The sequence below is a fragment of the Pistacia vera genome, unplaced genomic scaffold, assembly GCF_008641045.1.
Source record: "Pistacia vera cultivar Batoury unplaced genomic scaffold, PisVer_v2 Contig455, whole genome shotgun sequence".
In the NCBI taxonomy this organism is placed as follows: domain Eukaryota; kingdom Viridiplantae; phylum Streptophyta; class Magnoliopsida; order Sapindales; family Anacardiaceae; genus Pistacia; species Pistacia vera.
In genome coordinates, this window is record NW_022196285.1 from 197,868 (window position 1) to 219,676 (window position 21,809).

Here is a 21,809-nt window from a genome sequence, read left to right on the forward strand (position 1 = left end):
AGTTGACTATGCAATTATAGCGGTTCTCTTTCACATATATTATTATTATTTTCTTAATATTTATTAATTTATTTAATTCTCAAGTTAGTGTAAAACAAATAAACTCAAATATCCGGCTACGAAGGCCTTATTTGGGGGCGGCAAACCGGTCAACGGCTTGGATACTCAAGGTCCAGCCGAATCTTTGCTTGAGCTGCGCGGTTTGGTCGAATTTTTGCCTCAGCTGTGCGGCATGGCCACACATTTTCAAGCCAGATCTTGGCCTCAGATGATGTCACCACCTCCCATAACCTGGTATTGTGCTGAATTTTTTTCCTTTGGGCACATGAAATGATGAAGCTAATCCTTCAATGACCTTTCCTATACTGGTTTATTCTTGGTATTTTAATATGAGGATGATGAATGTTCATGGAGCCTTTTGTAAGATTTTGTTTACTCTGCAGCCCTAGGAATTGTTTACCCAAAGCAATTTATTAGCTCTATGGTTTGAAGAGTATATTTAAAGGGAAAGTAATAGACTTCTGATTCATTATGCCAATATATTGAACCCATTGAAGTGATCATCAGGACATATTAAAAATTAATGGTATTGCCATTCATTAAGAAGGAAGTAGTTTTGTTTTCATATGTAGAGTTTTAACCCATATATACATAATAATGTTCCATTTTTTTCCTTCATGTTATCCGGAAGGATCGAGCAAAGGCTATTGAGATTCTTGACTAGGACCTTAAGGTTTTTGCATCCTTCAATGAAGAACATTTGAAGGAGATTTACCCAGCTTCTTACACTTGATAACTTTAGTTGATTTAGGTGACTACTCCACCATTCTTTTTAATTGGTATGGTATGCCATGAAAATTTTTGGTTGATTTTTTCTGCTGGCACTTCGTGATCCAGCAAAATGAACAACTTTCCAAGTATGGAGAAACAAAATCGGTTTGTAATATTATGCTTGTAGAACTTAATAAACTAATTGAAGCAAACCCCCTGTTTCGTGACAAGCTTACATTCCTAGCCTTCAACAGTTCACAACTGAGGACATTAATAAACCCGAGGTTATTCTTGAATCTTTTCATATCAGTTAATTTTCCTGTGTCAGTGTGCAACAACAAGTTTTTTGGTAAAAGTAAAACCTACAGAATGCATTTTACGAATATTTATTTGTATTGGTATATTATATATTAGATGATTTCTACTTTGGGTTTGCGCTTTTGCTCTTATACTTTTAAGGTGATTGATATCATTTACACTTTGTAGATGATATTACCTCCTCTTGATAGACTTATTTTCTAGAACTCACTTCTTAAAAAAAAATTTCAGTTTAAATTGGCAGCATCAACATTGCAAGAATCCTTGTCCAAACCCTGATCTTAAAACACTCTTCACTGATCATTCTTGCAACCCTACGGCTAATGGAGCTAGTCTTTCTCCTACAAACAGTCCAGCTTGTGGGACCAATTCCTAAGGCTGGTGCATTTTGGTTATTGGTGCTCATGGTGTGAGTATTTTGCATCCATCTGCCATATAAAACATTGGTGCATACTCAAATAATAATTGTAATGATTCTTACTGTGCAGCCATTTCAGAGTGTTGTTTCCCCATCTCCAGGTGCTATTGCTGGTTAGATGTCAAACAATAGTCCTTCCTTACCTCACCTTGCTGTGGCAGCAGGCCCCACCGGTCTTGTGCAGTCTTCTAGTGCAGGTAAGGACGTTTGTAATTGTGTAGTTTGCATTGTTTTTCTCCCTCTTTAGGCTTAATATGTTAGGTTGAATTACTCTAGTCTTTTATTATTTATTTATATTGGGATGTCTACAGCTGCATTCTTGAAACATCCAATGACGCCGATAGGTATGAATGGGATAGATTGTCAATCAGAGTATTCAAAGCATTTGATGAAGCGTATCTACACTGGCCAGTCTGATGATGTCTGGATGAGTGACATAATCTATTGTTTTTTCAAGCTTGATAGCTGCTATAAATATTTCTAAATGGCCTTTATATCAGCTGGTTGTAGCAATTCTCTTGTTCCTTTCTCACCTCTTATTATCTTTTGGTTTTCTAGGTGTCTTTTGCTGGTGGAGCACATACTCCCAATGTATATTCTCAAGACAACCTAACTAAAGCCGTTGTGCGAACCCTTAATCAAGGATCTAATGTCATGAGCATGGACTTCCATCCACAGTAGCAAGATATTCTTCTTGGTATAAAATTAGAAAAAAAACCACTGTTTAATGACTGATCACTGAAAAATTTATAAAACTTTTTCCAGAGATTATTTATTATTGATTGAAATTTCTGTTCTTTAGACTGTAGTGGGGACAAATGTTGGTGACATTAGCCTTTGGGAGGGGTTTTGGGGATTTGCACACAAATGAAAGCTCTGTGCGTACCTGATTCTATAGCACCAAGCATGGTAGGTGGTAAAGAATCCAAGTATTTGCATTTTATTTCAGTTAGGAAGAAACCCCTCTGCTTCTATTGTGCTGGATATTTTCTTTGTGGTTATTTACCGCCCTTTGTGTGCCTGTGCTCATATATGAGATATTTCACTATTATAAAGCTATGCAAATCATATGAACTATATCTTTCGTTAATATACCAACCGTATATTCTAATGAATTGGATGCATAATGCCAGGAACTCTAGAATGTTAAGTCAAATGCTGGAATGCTAGTTTAAACCTGCTCATCTGATGTGCTAACCTTGCTTTTGAATTTTTCCTTTCTTTTTTTGAATATCCTGACATGCCTCTGAGGATGATGGTATGTGGACTGCCAATTCACATGGTAATGCCACCTCAGTTGTGAAGTTAGGGCATAATACACCCTCTCTGCATGGTAGTGCTTGTTTCATGGATTAACAAAGTAGGAGAGGACTGGCGAAATAAATTTAAACTACATGACTTCTTACAAATAGACACAGAAGAAGAAACAATATCAAGTTCATTAAAAGCTTAATACCAATCAATGTATAAATAGCCAAATAAAACATTAGGCATAAATGATGTGACATACATTGGTAATTTCCCTTGCATTTAGGCCTGGGATACACCAACTCTGGTCTAGCTCTATTGGCCCTTACCGCCAGAGCTGTTCACAAGCTTTGGAAATAGCAACGTAGTGAAAGGAATCCCTCGGGGAAGGTTTATTACTTTCCATTTGTAAATTTCTTTTGTTTTTATATTTTGACCTTTTTAATGTCAGTTGCAAACTCGTCAGGCTATTGCATACGTAGCGCTCCAGTGTGGCAACCTCCCAGTGGAACACTTATGACCAATGACATAAATGATAATAAACTAGTTGAAGAGGTCTGTTGCATGCATCGCTTTATCCAAAAATGATTCTTACGTTATGTCTACCTCTGGTGGAAAAGTTTCCTTATTCAACATGATGACATTCAAGGTAAGTTATTGCACCTCTCCAAATTTGAAGTCTGTATTTCATACATGTTCAACAATATTTGCTTGAGATAATGCTTTTGCTATATTTTGAGATTCCACATGATTGAATAAGATTGCTTACTGTGTCTTAGGTCATGACCATGTTTATGCCCCGACCTCCGGCAGCTACCTATTTGGCATTCCATCCTCAAGATAATAATATTATTGTCACTGGGATGGAGGATTCTACCATTCAGATATACAATATCCCAGTTGATGAGGTGAAGTTTCTCACTTGATCTGTCATTTTCTTTACTTAATTTCTGAAGCTAGTTTTATGTATACTTGGTCAAAGGATATGTTCAACTGACTTTTGCTCCATTTATTGCTAGTGTTAATTTATACTTGATTATGATGATATTTTGAGATTGTTAATGTAAATTTGATTCTGGTTTGGCTGAATCATTACCTATAGCATACAGTCTGATTTATGCTTCTTAGCAGAGTTCATTAGAGGGAAAGTCTTATTGTTACCTTCTTGTTTTAAGGAATTGATGGTTAGTATAATTCCATAAGGACTATTGAAATCATTTTTTTTTTTTTAAAATTAAACACATCATTTTCCTGAACAAATACAGATGCAACAAAAGTACAAAAAGGCAAACCTGAGTCCATCACAATAGAAAAAAACTTAAGTATAGCTATTTTAATAATCTAATCAATAGCTCTCTTGATTATATAAAGCTTATAGCGTGACATATAATGAGGAAGCATAACTAATGTTGGATGTTGTTGGCATGTCGAAACCAAACTTAAGGGTCACCAAAATCAAATCACAGGGCTCCCATTTTCCCAAACTTTAAATGCATTGGTGTCTTCAGGGGCTGATGCTCAGGTTAGTGCCTGACTAATATAAAATTTAATATGTTAATGTTTATTGCTATTAGTTGTTCGTAATAATGTTTAATTGGGATGCTATAATTTTTTTTGTAAAGAGTAAGAAACCTAGAACATTTGGACCATTAAGGGTTTTCTCTATGAACTTTTGCTTATCTTAAGCCATTTAGGGTAACCAATGCCTGCATACATGAGCCTTTTCTTTGGTAAAATGTCAAAACATAGTTGAATTACTATGTCAATATAGTCTTCTTGGATGTTACCTTCTCAGCAATAGGCGTTGAGAAGTGCCCAAACATAAGCTGTCATTTGAATAGGTGAAGTTGAAGAATCGAATTGTTTTGAGGGGATCTCTAATGTGAAGATCTTTCCATGGAAATGCTCTTTTAGAATTATTTTTGAACATGAATCTGGTTATTTGAGTAGTGTCATAGCTTAAATACCATTATTGGGCTCTTGGCTATAAGCTGAAGCTTTTGATATGGTTTTTGGATCAAGTGGTTACTCAACATGAATACATGATATCATGCTAAGTGAGCCAAGTAATTTGAGTTCAAATCCCTTAGCAATCTTAATTCAAAACAAGTTGTGGGTAGGGAAAAAAGAAGTTATATAGGATTTACAAGTGAAAACAAGAATGGAAAATATTCTACTTCCAGCGTAGCTAATCACTTACTACACTGAAAAGAATAGTCAATCATACAAATGAGGAAATACTCTAATTTACTACAAGTTTCAAACATGGCTTCCCCCAGTCACTTCTAAATGCTATTGAATTTCAATCTGAGTCCCAAAAATCAAGTTGAAGCTTTCTCTTCTTTGTTATCTCTAGGTTTTTTATTTCCGCTACTTAATAATTTATTTATATTCAATTAATTTGATGCAGCTATGTATGTGGAGTACTGATAAATGGGAGAAGCTGAAATCAAGGTTCATACAAGCACCAGCTGGCCATCAATCCCCTTTGGTCGGAGAAACTAAAGTCCAGTTTCATAATGATCAAACACATCTTTTGGTGGTTCATGATAGCCAAATTTCCATTTATGGCAGCAAGCTTGAATGTTCACGTTCAGTAAGTTTTGCTTCCATGTCATCATGTTGTAGTTTTTCTTCAGTTCTCTCACTCTAAGTAAACTTACCGACCATAATCTTATTTCTAATACTGTGGAAACACAGCATCACAATAATAAAGGTCAATGAGACGCCAAATCACATATTGTTGTTTGCATAAAAGATTTAGTTATGTAGCCTATTATCATCATTGTACTAATTTTCTACTTCAATGGTTTTTTATTGATAGTATGTTATAAGCCTTGGCCTAGTGCGTGGCTTATCGCTCTGAGCTCATTGTTGGAAGATTTATTGATGGCGCTGCATACATGTATATTTCAGTTATTCTATATAAACCAGTTTCAGATGTTTCAAGCCATTTTTTTGTATATTTCATTGTATCAAAATGTGGGAGCCCGTAAAATCCATCACTCATTGACAATATGTATTCTGCAGCAGCAACACTCCCACCTCTCCTTTTGTCATAGCAGCTCATCCATTCGAGCCTAATCAGATCGCTCTTGGCATGAGTGACAGAGCAGTGCATGTAGTCGAGCCTTTGGATGCAGAGCTGAAGTGGGTGGCACACCCTCCCAGGACAACGGCTCCCCCCCTTCTAATTTGTCAAATCCTTCCTTGAGTGGCAACCATTCGTCAAAACCTTTTAAAAATATAAAAAATGGTCAACCATTCGACAAAAAGAATTGTAAGTTCATGTAGAAAAATTAGGAGAATTTAGGAGTACAAATTAACACACCATTAAATTAACTTGTACATAAATAGACAGAAAGATGAGTGTACAGATTACTCTTATCCTTAAAATAATATTTATCATCCATAATTCAGAGTGTACTTGTTTACACTTCATTTGAATCCACTCGGTATTTCTTTAACAGAGGAAAATGACGAAGAAGAAGAAGAGAGTTTTCTGAAAAAATTCTGTTGTAATTTCTGATAACAAGTACAAGCTACAGTGACACCATTAATAGGCTGCTTTAAGCTGAACAGTAACTAACACCTAACGGCAGTAACCATTGCTTTAACAAACTAACAGAACCTTAAACAAACTCCTAACAATGCTTAACATCTTCCCTCAAACTAAACCGGGAAAGATTATTACATTTTTCTTGCTAATATCTTCCCTCAAACTAAACTGGGATTTGTTGCACTCCTACCATCATTTTCCCGCAAACAGAACAGTGTAGCATTGTGCATCTTCATTTATCAATATCTTCTCTCAGACTGAGTAAAAGTTCTTGGAATCTCCGCTGAAATGAATCACTTCTTTCAGTATGCAAACTGATCACAGACATAAGCTATGGTCCACCAAACTGAATTTCACCCAAAAAACACAAGATAGCAATCTGACTTTTACCAAACTGAATATTACACAAGCATCAACTGATTGTCATTAATGTGATCAAACTGGGAGCAAACAAGCTGTTAGCAATTCTGACAACAGAGAGTAGTCTGATTTTCTGATAGCAATCTGACCAAAACCAGCAGATAGCAATCTGACTTCTACCAAACTGAATATTACACAAGCAGACAGCAACCATACTTTCACCAATGCTGAATATTACAAAAGTAGCAACCGAACACTTACTACAGTAGATAGCAGTAGTGACTGACCTCAAATATGAGCCACTAAACTGAAAATTACACAAGCATCAACTGAAGACTTTATTGCAGTAGATAGTAGCAGTAAATGACCTCAAATATGAGCAGCAGACTATCAGAAGTGACTTGAGTACATTAGTAAGCTGTAAAGATACATCAATTCATCAATTCTGATTGTCCTTAGTTGATTGAAGAGAAGATTCAGCTGTACCAGTAGCAGCAGCAGTAACTTGCAGCTTGTTTCTACGTAATTCAAACCTTGAAGTAGACAGGGACTTATTAAATATATCAGCTGTTTATCAAGCTTAATCTTCAAATAAAATCTCTGATTTCTACCGCTAGAATTAGTGAACGAGTTACCAAAGTACAAATCATAATTCATACACAGAAATGAGACAGGGCACTTGCAAATAAGCTCTAAAGAATAAAATCCACATTGAATAGATATTTCAAATTTCTACCAAAACTAGATCCAATCAGTCTAAATCAAAATATCAAATTAAAATCAATTTTTATATGATTCAAAAATTAAAGTGAATTTTGAGGAATCCATTTATCAAAATCTCATTTTGGGTAATTATCTCATGTTTCAAACAAATTCAAAAGGACTTATAAGACTATATAGAAAAATCAGAACTTTTTAAGTATAAATTAACACACCATGAACTTTAACTTCTGTGGATATAATAGGTGAAGGCCCCCATACATTAGAGTGTATCAACTCAAAGAGAGGTAGAAACCTTAATCAAAAAGACAGGAAAAGGTTGCTGATGTTGTTTACCAAAGCAACAGGATGAGCGAAAAGATCAAGAAGAAATCAGTGAAGATAATCCGTGAGAAAATAATTTAGAGATAAGAGCATTCAACACAGAAGCATGTGGATGCCCAAGCCTCTGATGCTACAAATCAAATTTTTTATTAATTTTCTCATAAAGATTACAAGTAATAGCTCTCTAAGATACAATACAAGTACTAATCTCTGACACTGAGCAGTCAACATTGTTACAAATGATCAAAAATCAAATGCTCAGGAGCAACAGCCGTACAAGTAGCAATATTATTATGCTTCATAGCATTAATAGAATACACCAAATTTACCATGGGAATGCTAATATTATGTGGAACTGAAGAGAAATGAGTGGCAGTGGGCTGGTAGCAGTCAGTTTGAACTAAGCAATAGAATCCTCCCCTAATAATTCCTTGAAGAAGAAGAATCTTTGTGTTCTTGTCCTTTATAAGACAATGTTAATCAGTAAACTAAATATACATAGGATTATCAGGTAAGAGCTGAGAAATACTAATTAAATTTTTAGTAATTTGAGGCACATGAAATACTCTCTTTAAAGTCAAGTATTGATTAGAAGCGCAACTCAAATAAGATAAGCCAATATGTAGAATGGATAAAAGTTGACCATTACCTACTGAGTGCTGCTCAGCGCCCTTGTAATCAGAACGAACTGAAAGATGACTCAATTGCGAGGTAATATGATCAGAAGCTCCGCTATCAAGATACTAGAATCTATCATCGACAGTAGCTGGTGAATCTATATAAGCTTGAGATGGTTGTTTGCAGCTGAAAAGATGGTGGTGGTAATGGAATGACTGTACCATTCGAGAGTTGGAAGCATTGGAGTGTGAAGTTGGACTAGAAATAGATCCTTCAAAAACTGATATCAAACCTGTGGTAGCACTACATTACCACAGAGTTGGCAAATTGGCCTACTGCAACCACCTGATGTTCTTCCTTGATCTGTACCAGCTCGAACAAAGTATTGACAATTCTAAAATGATGGTGGAGACTGATACTGAGGAGTAAAAGATACTGAACCAGTAGCATTAACATTTTTCTTTTTTGGTAGTACCATACAGTACTGAGCTACCAGGAACATCACTAGAATGTGAAGGAATTTGACGAGCAAGTCTATTTTCATAAGCCTGTAGTTCAAACAAAGTTCTTTAAATGTAAACAACTTATTTCGTGAAGCTAAGGATGTCAAATTCACAACCACTGCATCAAATTCAGGACCTAAGCCACTTAAAATATAGAGTATGAGTTTTGAATCTGAGATATCTGTGCCAACTGCTGAGAGCATATCAGCAGCATCTTTCATTTTCTGAACATATTCATGGACACTTAGAGAAACTTAGGATGTGGTTTGAAGCAAATGTCTGAGAAGCATCACTTGAGAACGAGCTTGTGTGATAGTCAATTTGTCCAAAACAGTCCAAATTTCACAAGCCGACGTGCTCTTTAACTACATGTCGCAACATTGACTGAGATATTTTAGACAATTCACAATTAACTGGTCCATTCGATTCCAAGCAGCAAAAGCTGGATTTAATTGAATTCTAGGCTTAGAGTTTTCATCAACAACAGTAACAAATTCAGGTGGTAAATCTCTAGATCCAAACCAAATCAAATGCACAAACCGCTGAAATTACTTGTGATTTCCAGTAAGCATTATTCTTTTGCGAAAGCCTAATTGTTATACGAGGCAGAGTAGGAGGAGTAATTGAAGAGAAGGAAGGAACCTGAACAAAAGCACAACCTGAAGACTTTGAAGTTCAATTGAAAGTATTGTAAGCTTCATCTTGCTGTTTGACCGGTGTATGAAGAGATTCTGGTGAACATTCTTGTTTGGATGCCGAGAATCGTTAAGAATATTCTCCAAATAACAGAGTGCAGAGTCGCTCACATACTCAAGCGAAGAGACTGAAAACAACAGAACGAATACTAGCAATCCACTTAACACACTAACAGAATGATGACATGGACTTAACAGACATTAACAGTAGAATGTTATATATAAGTCCAGTGTATAGCACAAACTTTGGGACTCACAAAATTTGCTACAATGGACCAAACTCATTTGACAACTCAAGTACATGAAACCTTTGGATATGTAGATCCAGGAGTAATTTCAATCAAATTAGATTACTGACAAAAATGATATTTATAGTTTTAGAGTAGTTTTTGCTGAACTCTTAACTTGACAAAAGACTTCTTTGCTCATCCTACATTCACATATGATAAGTGTTAAGAAATATGGGTTATTTTGTTTTATTGTTTATTAAGGGTAGATCTATCTTTTTATTATTTCCTTTGTTTAGCTTATATATATCTTTGTATTTAGGTTAAACCATACTTTTTGTATTCAATTGAATTGTGTAGTATCAATGAAACCCTAGTCTCCTCTTTTTATTATTTCTTTGGATTGTTTAACAATAAGAATATGTAGATAAAAACCTAATAAAATTAAACAAAATGAACTAAGACCATGATCAGCATCAACTGCTAACAAAATGAAAGTAACAAAAATATAAAATGGAAAATAGCAATGACAGTGAAGTTAGAACACCTGATTAATTGAGTAAGGTTCCAAGCAGCATCTAAGTGGGATCTTATGCAGTATGATAAGATGCTAAGGTTAAATTATGTTAGGCATTCACTCAATGTTCACCATTTGCAACAGTCTCGCCATGCTACCACAGAATTAGTCATCAGAAAAGCAATAACTAAAACAAGAGCTTTTGGCTTCGTTTGGTTGCCAACTGGGAATACTACTTTTAGTATTCTCAAAAAAGTCAAATAGTAAAACACCCAAAAACTCTGATTTTTGGGAATACTACTTTCAATATTATTCAACTTTTTTTAAACCTTTTAAATTTGTTAATTTAATTAAATACCCTTAAATATTTTTTTAAAAAATGTAAAAACACCCCAACAATCACATTTACCAGATTCCGGCCACCACTGCCAGAAAATGGCCAGAATCTGGTACGATGACGCACTACCGGCTGAATCTGGCTGGTAGTATGCCGATCTAGCCTTTTCCGGCCAGATCCACGGTGGATCTGGCCGGAAAAGGCCAGATCTAAGGCCAAATATCTGGTCGTTGACGGCCAGATCTTTGGTCGTAACAGTTGGTGATGACGACCAACAAACGATCGTCGTTGACCATCAACGACAACCGTTTGTTGGCCGTCATTGACGAGCAAATATGGCCAGATCTAGCCGTTGACGGCCAAATATCTGGCCGAAAAAGGCCATATTAGAGCACGACCGACAAGATCCAGCCGGTCATACGCCGATACGGCGAATCCGACCACCCTCCAGCGGTGGTGGCTGGCTGTCCGTATTTGAGGGTGGGTTGGGGGTGTTTTTGTTAACTTTTAATGTTTTATTATAGGGGTGTTTTTATAAATAAATAAACATAAGGGGTATTTTATAATTTATAAATCGTACATCATAATACCCGCCCAATTCAACTTTTTTTTTAACTTTTTTCAAAAAACTTTTCCCAAAAACCCAAAATTTTGAACCAAACGGAGCCTTTATATTTACTATCAAGGCTAAGAAAATTTTGTTATTCCAGCGACTGATGCCAAGTCAATATCTTGGTAAGAAACAACTACAGGATTAACAAGTACTGAATCGCAGTAATAGCTGCTTAAGATCCAAACCAGCTCTCAATATTTACATTAGAAATAGTCCAATTTGACCTTAGTGCAGTCAGAAACTTGAATGAAATCGTGCAGTTTGTAACAATTTTTTGCTACTTCTTGATGAGCATATCTGTGTGTGCCTATAAAAGCATCAACTGATTTAGTTAAAGATGCACTGGAAGGGGAAAAAAAAAAAAAAAGATCAATGGTGACCGCCGAGTGAGAAATTACTGTACATAACTAAAATTTATCTCAAAAATTTCAGAAAGTACCAAAACGAATTGCTCTAAGAACTCGAAGGGGATCATCAAAAAATGTAGCTTTTGGAGGTAACAGAGTCACAATATTCCCAGATTTTAGATCTTCAATTCCTGAAAATGTTTTATAAAGAAGGAAAAATAATAAAAATGAAAAGTTTAACTCTCTGGACAAGTGCTTGAAAAGATAGAAGCAAATGAAAATCCGTATCAACCTCTTTTTGTAAAATCTTTAATAGAGCTGGTGTTGATATTGTGGAACAAGGTTCCAAAGGAAAAGTAAACTCATTCTTACAGTAATATGGAATTACCTTCAAAGTATGTGTAAAGAGAAGTCCAAGGAAGCTGTATATAACCAAAAAAATGATTTACAATAGATAAATTCTAAGCATTTAATGAGTTATACCAACTGCCAAGTAAAACAAAATATTGACAAGATATGAATTATTCCAAGTGATGATTGTTTTAAAAACAAATATAAATGCTATGGTTTTAATTTTCCATTATAGAGATTCTGTCATCTATCGTACATAGGAAAGAAAAGATACCTATTAATGGTCAAATCCCTTTAATAAGCATCTTCTTCTGCTGTGCCAAATTTCTGCAAATTACTACATCCTCATCTATGCTTATAAAAGCATTCCAAATTCAGAAAGCGAAACTGATATTACTCTAGGATTACAAGAAGTTTAAGAGAATATAATAAAGCAGAAAGCTTCTTAGCATTAAATACATACATTTAGGCAAAAAATGTGAACACAAATGAGTAATAAAAGTCACAAAATATTCTCGCTGTAATCTTCACATCTTAAGTTTACAAAATCAATCAATAAAATAAAAAGGTACATCCTTGCCGTCTTTAAGTGTACAAAATCAATCAATCAATAAAAAATTAAGAGTTTCAATACAATAGCAATCATCATTCTAATATTAAATTAAAAACAATTATTTAATTATGATTAAATTTTTTGTCATTCTAATATTATGCATTTAGTTAAAAATTAATTATCATAAACGTTTTCTATAATTACCCCATCAATTATATCCTTGAGTTGAATAATTCAATACAAAATTAATTATTAGTTTTTAATATTAAATAAAATACACTTTCAAATGATAAAATATTAAAATAAAATAAATAAATTTTTTTAATTTTTAGTATTCAGAGATAAGGTCTTCACAAGGATCCCCATCCCATTCAGTATTGGTCAATTCAAGGATGGAGTTGTTTTACAACAACAACCAACTAGACAAAAGTAATATATATCTCGTTCCTCCAAACAAAAAATCCCCATTTCTTAATGTGTTTTTCTTTTTCTTTCTGATAAAGTTTCCTCGGCTGTTAAGATTAGGGTTGCACAACATGTATTCATATCACTATGAGCTCATTCACGAGGGCATTGTCATGTCAAAAAGAGGAAAAAAATGTAAGAACAATGTACTTTCTAATAGTTCATTTAATAATATATACCATGACCTAGTTGCAACAAAAATAAAACTTTTGATGATCAAATCATTATTCAATTTTTTTTTTTCCAGCATAATTAAGAAATGAAACATCGAGCTAATTGAGTAGGCCGGTATCTACACATGGTTTAGCATTATCAAAATTTGAAAGTCTAAAAGGAGGAAGAATGAAAGAGCAATGAACTTTCTATGTAACTACATGCATTCGCTGGATGAGTATGTTATATATTGATTAATTTTCCTAATGAGAAAGATCAAAATAGTGGGAATGGGTGTTCGTCATCTGATGTTATTTGTTTTGGGGTTAACTTTCCTGAAATTTCTTTAAATAATATTAATTATCAAATAATAATAATTCAATCTCAAAATTAAATCTATAGGGTTCTTCTAATATTCTAAGTGAGAAAACATCTCCATAGCATTTGCAAGTGACAAAAATAATTCAATTGTAGTCGGAGCTCTCGTTTTTTAATTATATATTAATTTTTATATTTAAAAAGCTAGCTCATGCTGGCTGTTTGAAAGTTACCCAAGGATTATAATATTTAGTATAATTAATTTCTTTCAACTTCATGATGTGGAATTCTAATTAAATAAGAAAACCAAATCAAACAAAAAAGCAAATAAAATAAAATTTTGGTTTAAAATAATGTGTTCGACATCACCCTAGGTTTTGGGTCACTTTCAATTTTACCAAATTAACTAATTTTCACTTATTCATTTGATTATTAAAATTTATAGAGTAAACGACATTTTCCCACCAAGGTTTGGCGAATCTACCAATTCCCACCCATGGTTTCACAAATTGTAGATTATTATCCTTAAATTGACACTGTTATTTTTTTCTTAAATAACCCCTATATCTAAAATTTCTCTCAAATAACCCCCAGAGGATCCCGGCCAAGCCAAGAATCTAACACCATTGGACCTCCTGGACACCACCATCAACATCCCCTTATCCTCCTCACCAAAACCCCTAACTTTTCCACCCGATTGCACATCAACGAGGTGCCGGAATTTGGCTGGAAAGGGGCGAAAAAATGCAAAAACCTAAGGGAGAGGCGGTGGCTATCGACGGGCAATTGCAGTCGGCGATGTTGGGGGTTTTGGTGGGGGGAAGTCGACGATGCTATTGGTGGTCTTGAGGGTGGTTTTCAGTGTCGAGACTTGCCGAAATTTGGATAAAACGCTAATTGACACTCAAAGCGACAACCGACGATTAGGGGGTCCAATCAGGCGAGGAGGTTAGGGGTTTTGCAAATGAAGAAGGCAGGAACAAGAGAAAGCAAATGACTTGTGTTTTACCTACATTAAGTATCAGAAAGGAAAATTTCAGTAGTTGGCTTTCCAGATTTGGGAAAATTTTCAAATTTATTTTGAAGGACTTGTGTCTTCTAATTTATTATTAAATTTATTTTTAAAATAAATAAAAAAGAAAGAAGAAGCACCCTGTGATAATGAATTTGGTCCAGTAAGATGTTGAACTCTTCAAATTGATGCCAGAAAGCTCTTCAAGCAGATTCAGCTCAAAGTATTGAAGCTAACGCAAACTTATATGAAAGTTCTTGTGCAAATATTATGCATAATTAAATCACATATAAGGGCAAGGACTGGAATGGTGATTATATTAAGTGTGAAGATGGTGGATGGTAGTGTTCTGCAAATTAAGAAGAGAGGAACAAGAGAAAGCAAATAACTTGTGTTTTACCTACATTAAGTATCAGAAAGGAAAATTCCAGTAGTCGGCTTTTCAAATTTGGGACAAATTTTCAAAATTATTTTGAAGGACTTGTGTCTTCTAATTTATTATTAAATTTATTATAAAAAAAAAAAAAGAAGAAGAAGAAGAAGCACCCTGTGATAATGAATTTGGTTGAGAGAAAAGTGATGATGGAATTTAGAACCATTCCCTAATATATGATTCGAAACTACATAACTCTTGAACTTGAGGATATACTCTTTCTATCCAGCACAACATAAATGGACAATAATCAGTAAGATTGTTTTGCACAAATGGTTAAAGCTTTGAATTGTAAAGAAAAATGAGCATCATGAAGGTAATTATGCAGTGACTAGGGACAATAAGGAACAGAGCAAACTAAATCTAAACTTACAAACGAGCAATGATGAATAAAATTCTTATAAGCACTTGCACATGGAAAAGAATATTCAAATTTATTCACAAAAGGTCTGTATATTCTGTTGTACAATCAACAATTTCCATGCTTACAATATCATGTAGCATTTATTACGGATACAACACAATAAATGATAACTTAAACATAAAACAACTGATGGCTTGCATTCAGGGAAGAGCCAAGGTGGTGGAGGGCAAAAAATCACAGATAAGAGCCACTCAGTAGGTTATGGTCTGACATCAATTGTGGGAGAGGTTTTTCTAGAAAGAAAAGGATGCTAACCAAGATAGATATGTTAATCATGCGAGTCTGACTCTACCGGTGTTGATAAAGCTGTTTATTCATGGGACAGCTTGAAACCGTTTATCGGACGGCATTCCTAAAATCCCTAACATCAAACAAGATCGGACTTTTCCACAAACTCATGGATAAAAAAGATATTATACTAGACCCAACTTGGAAAAGATAAAAGCAACTCAGTAGGAGAGTAAGAATCATATCTTTGCAATGCATATAATTTACAAAAGGTTCAAACATGGCGTGTTAGTATTGTTATTATATTCCATACTATGAGGAATAAATCTCATCAACGATCTTTCAAAGTCAACTACAATCACAAGTGTTGTCAATGTAGTATGTTGTTTTCATGCAATTACATTCCACACCAGCGTAATAGTATTTGAGTGAAAGAGACAGATATTTACTTATATAAATCTGGAGCAGAGGAGATTCTTATAAAGGTGGAAATCGGAAATCAGTCTGAGTGCAATTTGGATTGAGCTGCCTACAAGTGTATCCTCGGCTATCAATTATGAATAATCAGAAGAAGTCGACTCTTCTCGGTGCTTTGGAGAATTGCGTTTGGCTTTGGCTCTAACCCTTTTAGGGTCTGCCTCAATGGCACTGATTTTTTATAAAGTTTCCGGGACTTGATCCATGGAAGGGCGACTTTTGGGGTCAGATTCTAGATATTTTACTATAAGCTCACCAGCTTGGGACACGCTTTTGCAGGGTATTGCCCCTCTAGCCTCGGGTCCATTATCTTCTTCAGTTTTCTTTTTTCCAAAAGAGATGGCCTTGGGTACTCCACCAAGTTGTGCTCGCCGGAGGGACGATTGGTGTCAAGAGCCCGTAATCATGTCAACATTTCCAGCAAGACATCGAAGAACCCATACACATCACTTCTAACATATAGATGTCCTACCAGCCAATTTCGGTTCAAATTGTTATCAATTGTTCAATAATCATACGAAAAAATATATGTTATTTTTATTTATTTATTTTTGGGAATAAAAAACAATTAGGAAGGCGTATTATACCTGTTGCAGCAATTACTGGAGCTGCATAACCATACACATCACTTTTAACATACAGATGTCCTGCACCCACATGATTGTTATTCATTTTGTGATTCTTCAACATGATTGGACCTATCTAAAGAAAATTATTCTCTGGACCAAAAAAAAAAGAAGAAAAAAATCCGTATAAAACTCTACATTATGAATAATTATTTAAATCTACATACAAATTTATGAACATTATAAATGATATACAACAAATCTAGATAGGAAACAAACTTACCTTGTAATAGGCCCAGGTTGGAAGAGATAAGAGCAACTTAGTAGCGGTATCATGTCTTTCAGATGCGTCTTCATCCGTGAGACAATCCAGTTTACCAAAGGGTTCGATCATGGCGAGTTGGTGCTTTGGTAAAGTTTAGTCTGATGCTATAAGGATTTTATAGAAAACGAAAGAGTCAAGTTTGGTAGAATATTTTTACACCACTATATTTTTCATAAATTACTTAAAACCCCTTTGTTTCAAATATTTAAAAAAGTCCATTTTTTAAATTATATAAAACAATTTTTAATATTTAAATATTAAAATACGTCTCAAAATTTTGAATTATTCCTTGATATTTTAAAATTAATCAAAACACGATTTAATAGAGTTATTTCTTGAGTATATACTCAAGCCTGGGTCCTAAGAAACTGACCTTGGTTCGAATCTAAATGCGCTTCAGTTTATCTGGAGGGTTTTTGCCAAGCTTACTCTCAACTTAATAATAATTTAGATTTTACTCAATTAAATTTTGAAAAATAGCATTTTTGCAATTTCTAGAAAATTCAGATTTAATATTATATCTTAGATGTAGTTATTATTTTTAGTTTGTCTTATTTAGTAATTTTTAGAGGATAAAATTAGAATTAAAAAAAATTATAAAGATAAAAAGTGGGAGACTAATTTTTAGATGGGTTTGCTTGACCACACACAAGATTAACTACTGTATGAATATATGACTGGGCGAGGTTGACCAAGTCTAGTAAAGCAGAGTTTTTGGTTATTAAGAAACTTCAAGTTTGTGAATTGATTACTGACTGTAGTGGGGGTGAAGATGTTGAAGGTGAGCAATGGCATGAGTATAAATTTTGGCTTATAAGGTTAAATATGATATTAATTATAGATTTAAGGGACTACTTAGTGTTCTGTCAGGAGAAAATTGAAATGATATATGCATATGAGGGACTTTTACAAAATTATCCAATCGTGCAAATTTATATGAAGAAAATGCAGGATGGTGATAGCAGGGGCTACAGACTTAGGCCGCGTCACCTTCCTTGGTGGCTAACAGCGATATGACTCCTGTCAAGTCCGCTCTAGTATCTGGCTGTGTGGCTTCAGTTTAGAGTTAATTCAAACGAGCCGTATCAATCACGAATGTCCTCTCCCTTCCGTTCTCCGTCGACGGTCCCGCCTGCTCAACCGCCGGCAGTCTAGGTCATTTTTGTCGTGCCAAATACTTAATCATTAAAATTAATAGAACATTTGTGTTAATATTTGGTAATTTTTTTTAATTTCACAGATGAGATTGCCAGGTTGTTACCGAATCTGTTCGGCAACTATTGGCGAAAATGGTGTCAAATGATGTCGATACGCTTTAAGCGGATCAGAAGTTGAAAATCTTCGTTTTTGACTGGGCTCTAGGCGACAGGTGCATACAATGTGATCTCAGGAATTTTGGGTGAGGCTCTATACGAAGCTGTGGTTTTAAAACTTGGTTTGCTTGAAATGTTGTTTGGAAATGTGATTTTTGTGTTTCATTGGTAATGCTTTGTACGGATTTAGGAGAGGTACAGCAAGGATTATGAAGTGCAAATACATTTAATTGCTCCTGAATATATTTATCCGTACAGAGACGATGTATGGTGTTTCTTTTGAGTGAAATTTATGGTTTTCAAAGTGTTCAAATGTGTTCGATAGGCATTGATTAATGCTTGTTAGATTAATTATATTTGATGAGATTAATAAAGTTGTTAAAAGTGTATTATCCAACAAGTTTAAATTGTATTTCAATTTGTGCTAGTATAATTTGGAAGTGTATTGATACAGAAAGAAAACGTTTGTATACACTGTAAAACTGTTGTTTTTGTTGGATTTTTAGTGAGTAATGAGCCAACAAGCGGAGAGCTGTTCGGCAGAGACTCAATGTATGTTCAAAGCCCGTCTTTCTCATGTAGCCTTTTTCCTTTATAAAGCCTCTGTTTTTTGGTTGTTTTTCATTTTGGTCACCACCACTTTGTAGTGCATAAAGCTAGAAATTTGTTGTTTTACCATTGTGATCGAAATGGCATCCCAAATTTTATTAAAGATGAGTTTGTGGTTACATTTTGAACTCTTCGGACACCTGATTTAAGAGCTTGTTAGTTCAGTTTATGCAGTTATTGGCTATAAAACTTAGTTTCCAAACTCTTTTAAGTACCTATTCATAAAGCTTTTGTTGTTTGTAGAATTTAATGCTTGATCGAAGGTTGCTGGTCTTGTGCATTTGCAGCATTTGAATTTTGAACCATAAAATTGGTTCTCATTTTCAAAGCTATGGTTATTCTGGTTCTGTTTATTGTGTTATTTACATTTTTGCTTTTACTTATTTGAAGTAATTTTCTATCTGGTAGGGAACCAAGGATTTTAACAAATTTAGAATATAAGTAAGATAATGATGGATGATTCCACTCAACTCTTAGTAACCTCCCAATTTGACTTCCCCAATAAGTTTTGTTTTCCCCGCCTCTGCTCCTTCTTATTCCTTCCATATTCAGTTATCCAACAAACTCTTCTCCCCTGATGATGAAACGTGGTCCTCTTCTGCTATCAAACTCCAGCTCAACAATTGATTTAGTTATTTCTATTCTTCTTTCTCACGTACACGTGTAATAGGAGGTTTAATTTCCTCAGTACCCCTCTCAAAATTTACTTGGTTACTCGGTGTTCTATTAGTATCTGTAGGGAATAAGTTTTTCTTAGATAATCTGTAATGCTTAACCTGCAACTAAAATCTTGTCACCTCAAATTATCCATATTCCCACTTTTTGTCTTTTTTATTTTCTTGGAGGTGGTTTGAGGACTTTGTTAGCTTCAGACTGGGAACAGAGAGATTTTTGGCTTGACATGTTCTCTAAATTTAATGTTCTTTAATGTTTCCTCTTTTAATTTTTTAGTAAATTTGTTAATCAATTCATAGTTTTGAAAAGTATCTGTGCTATATAGTTCTCTATGAGGGTCCTTGCTATTTGTATGCTAACTTATCTTTTATTTGCCCCAGGAATTTCCCTTAAAACTCAAGAACTCTTATGTGATAATCTTTGTCACTCGTTACCTTGATCTGTTCACAAGTTACATCTCATTCTACAACTCTGTAATGAAGCTAGACTTTCTTGGAATTTCAATCTCTATTGTTTGGTATATGCGGTACCATAAAGTTGTGAAGCAAACATATAATAAGGATGAAGATACCCTTAGACATTATTTCCTGATTCGCTCATGTTTTGTTTTGGCCTTGTTGATTCCCCATGAGTATAATACTATTGAAGTATTAAACTTTCTTGTCTCCTTCTTCCTTTGTTTCCCACTCAATGTATTTTTGGCTAAAGAAAATGACCTATTTAAACTGTGCCAAAATGAAAGTAATTATTATTGACAAATGCTATAACTTATAGTTCAAAATTAATCCATGGTTAGGCATGGTAAAGCACATGTATTTTATGCCATATTAGAAATTTTATACTGGAATGCTTATACATGTAAATAGTCCAACAATATTTCATTTTCCAGTGACTAAAATGTTAGGTTTTGGCGTTTTGAGTCCCCTCTGGAAACTGAAATTTCGGAGACTGACTTGCATATATGCTACATATGGATGTCACCGTAAATATATAGAATAATAATATCACAGTCAACATAAATGACTTCATGTGAAAGCTGCTTCATCCCCCAATAGCAATTTTTCTCAAGTAAAGATTGATGATGATTTTGACCTGTTCTGTCCTTTAGCTGATTTATAATATTTTAAAATCTTATATGTTCTCGATGTTGCTTTTATAGCTCAAATACCAATTGTTGATTTATAGAATAGAAAATAGAAAATATTTAATGTCCTTTTTGAACAGGTAAAGTATGGAGGAGCTATAGTATAGGAGCTTTTTCTTAGTCTTCTCCTATCAATACCACTAGGGGCTTATCATCTCCTATAGTTATGAAGACACTTATTATCTCCTTTACAATATAGGAGCTTATTATCTTGCTTCTAAATGAGCTCTAGATATGAGTTCTATCTAATCACTGATTAGGAATTTTTGTGTAGAAGCTTTCTCTAATCCTAGAACATTAGAATTGTTACAAATGAAAAGACGCACTGCACTCTTTATGGGCTTCAGAAGTTGGCTTACGCAAGTCACCTACATGGCTTTTGATTTTTCTTTTTACGCTGAAACTTAAGCAATTTATTGTCTTCATAGTTGGTGATTGGCATGAGAAAGCTGTCAAATAATTAACAACATTTGAGCTGCCCATAGTTGTTTATCCAGCATGAAAACAACTGGTTTCATTTGCCGCTGTAGGTGTAATTTCCTCATGACATAGTATCTAAAATTTGCAAAACTGCCTCAACACTCCCAATGATTCCTTTATCTATCAGAATGAATGACTATATATCATGAACCCTACTGATTCATGTGGTGGTATCTACTACGTGTAGTGATGTTCTTCTACTTTTGGTCCATATAATCTAAGAATTTGTGAAACAGTGTAGAGTCACCACAATATGGGAATTGATGCCCTTTTGGTCACAAAGAGAGGTCATTTATAAGAGCATGTAAATTATCATTGGATTAGTCTCAATGACAAGGTAAAATCATAGATTTGATGTGAGGTTAGTTATGTTTGATTTAAATTCTACTGTTTAAGCTTTTAAAATCGTATTTTTGCTATTCTAGGCAAGTTTTTGTTGCTTAATAACTTCTAGCGTGAAAGTCAGGTTTTGCTACTGTTCTCGTTTGTTCAGTTTGCTTAGGAAAGAGGTCTTCATAATGTAAATAATTCTTAATTTTCCATTTCTGGTAGAATTTGTCTTTTGATCATATTCTTGTCAACTTTTTATTTGGTAGCTATATAATCCTTTAAATTGGGTTTTGTTATGAATCTATTTTGCTTGAAAGTAAGATTCAACTACAGTTCCATAGTAAATTACTTTTTTACTTAATTTGATTTCTTATGGAA

At 34.3% G+C, this 21,809-nt stretch overlaps 1 protein-coding gene across 4 annotated transcripts; it reads left to right on the forward strand.

Annotated features, from left to right (window-relative positions):
- The first annotated feature begins 65 nt into the window (after positions 1-65).
- On the forward strand, positions 66-2,224 carry LOC116144752. 4 transcript variants are annotated; one of them, XR_004130319.1, is made up of 4 exons: positions 66-294; positions 1,321-1,498; positions 1,578-1,704; positions 1,819-1,864. XR_004130319.1 is itself a non-coding variant. In XM_031430183.1 (4 exons), the coding sequence occupies exons 2-4, from the start codon at positions 1,413-1,415 to the stop codon at positions 2,186-2,188; spliced, it is 336 nt and encodes a 111-aa protein (XP_031286043.1). In that variant the 5' UTR covers positions 66-294; positions 1,321-1,412; the 3' UTR covers positions 2,189-2,224. The 4 variants fall into 4 exon arrangements, 3 of the variants coding, with proteins under 3 accessions (XP_031286043.1, XP_031286044.1, XP_031286045.1); XM_031430183.1 differs by lacking the exon at positions 1,819-1,864 and adding an exon at positions 2,066-2,224; XM_031430184.1 differs by lacking the exons at positions 66-294; positions 1,819-1,864 and adding exons at positions 389-811; positions 2,066-2,224.
- Positions 2,225-21,809: the final 19,585 nt, after the last annotated feature.

Bases quoted from the DNA above. Each gene is read 5' to 3' on its own strand.
- LOC116144752 (XM_031430183.1), top strand. From the start codon at position 1,413: ATGGAGCTAGTCTTTCTCCTACAAACAGTCCAGCTTGTGGGACCAATT. The intron at 1,499-1,577 runs GTGAGTATTTTG...CTTACTGTGCAG, and splicing joins TGGTTATTGGTGCTCATGGT to CCATTTCAGAGTGTTGTTTC. The intron at 1,705-2,065 runs GTAAGGACGTTT...TTGGTTTTCTAG, and splicing joins TGTGCAGTCTTCTAGTGCAG to GTGTCTTTTGCTGGTGGAGC.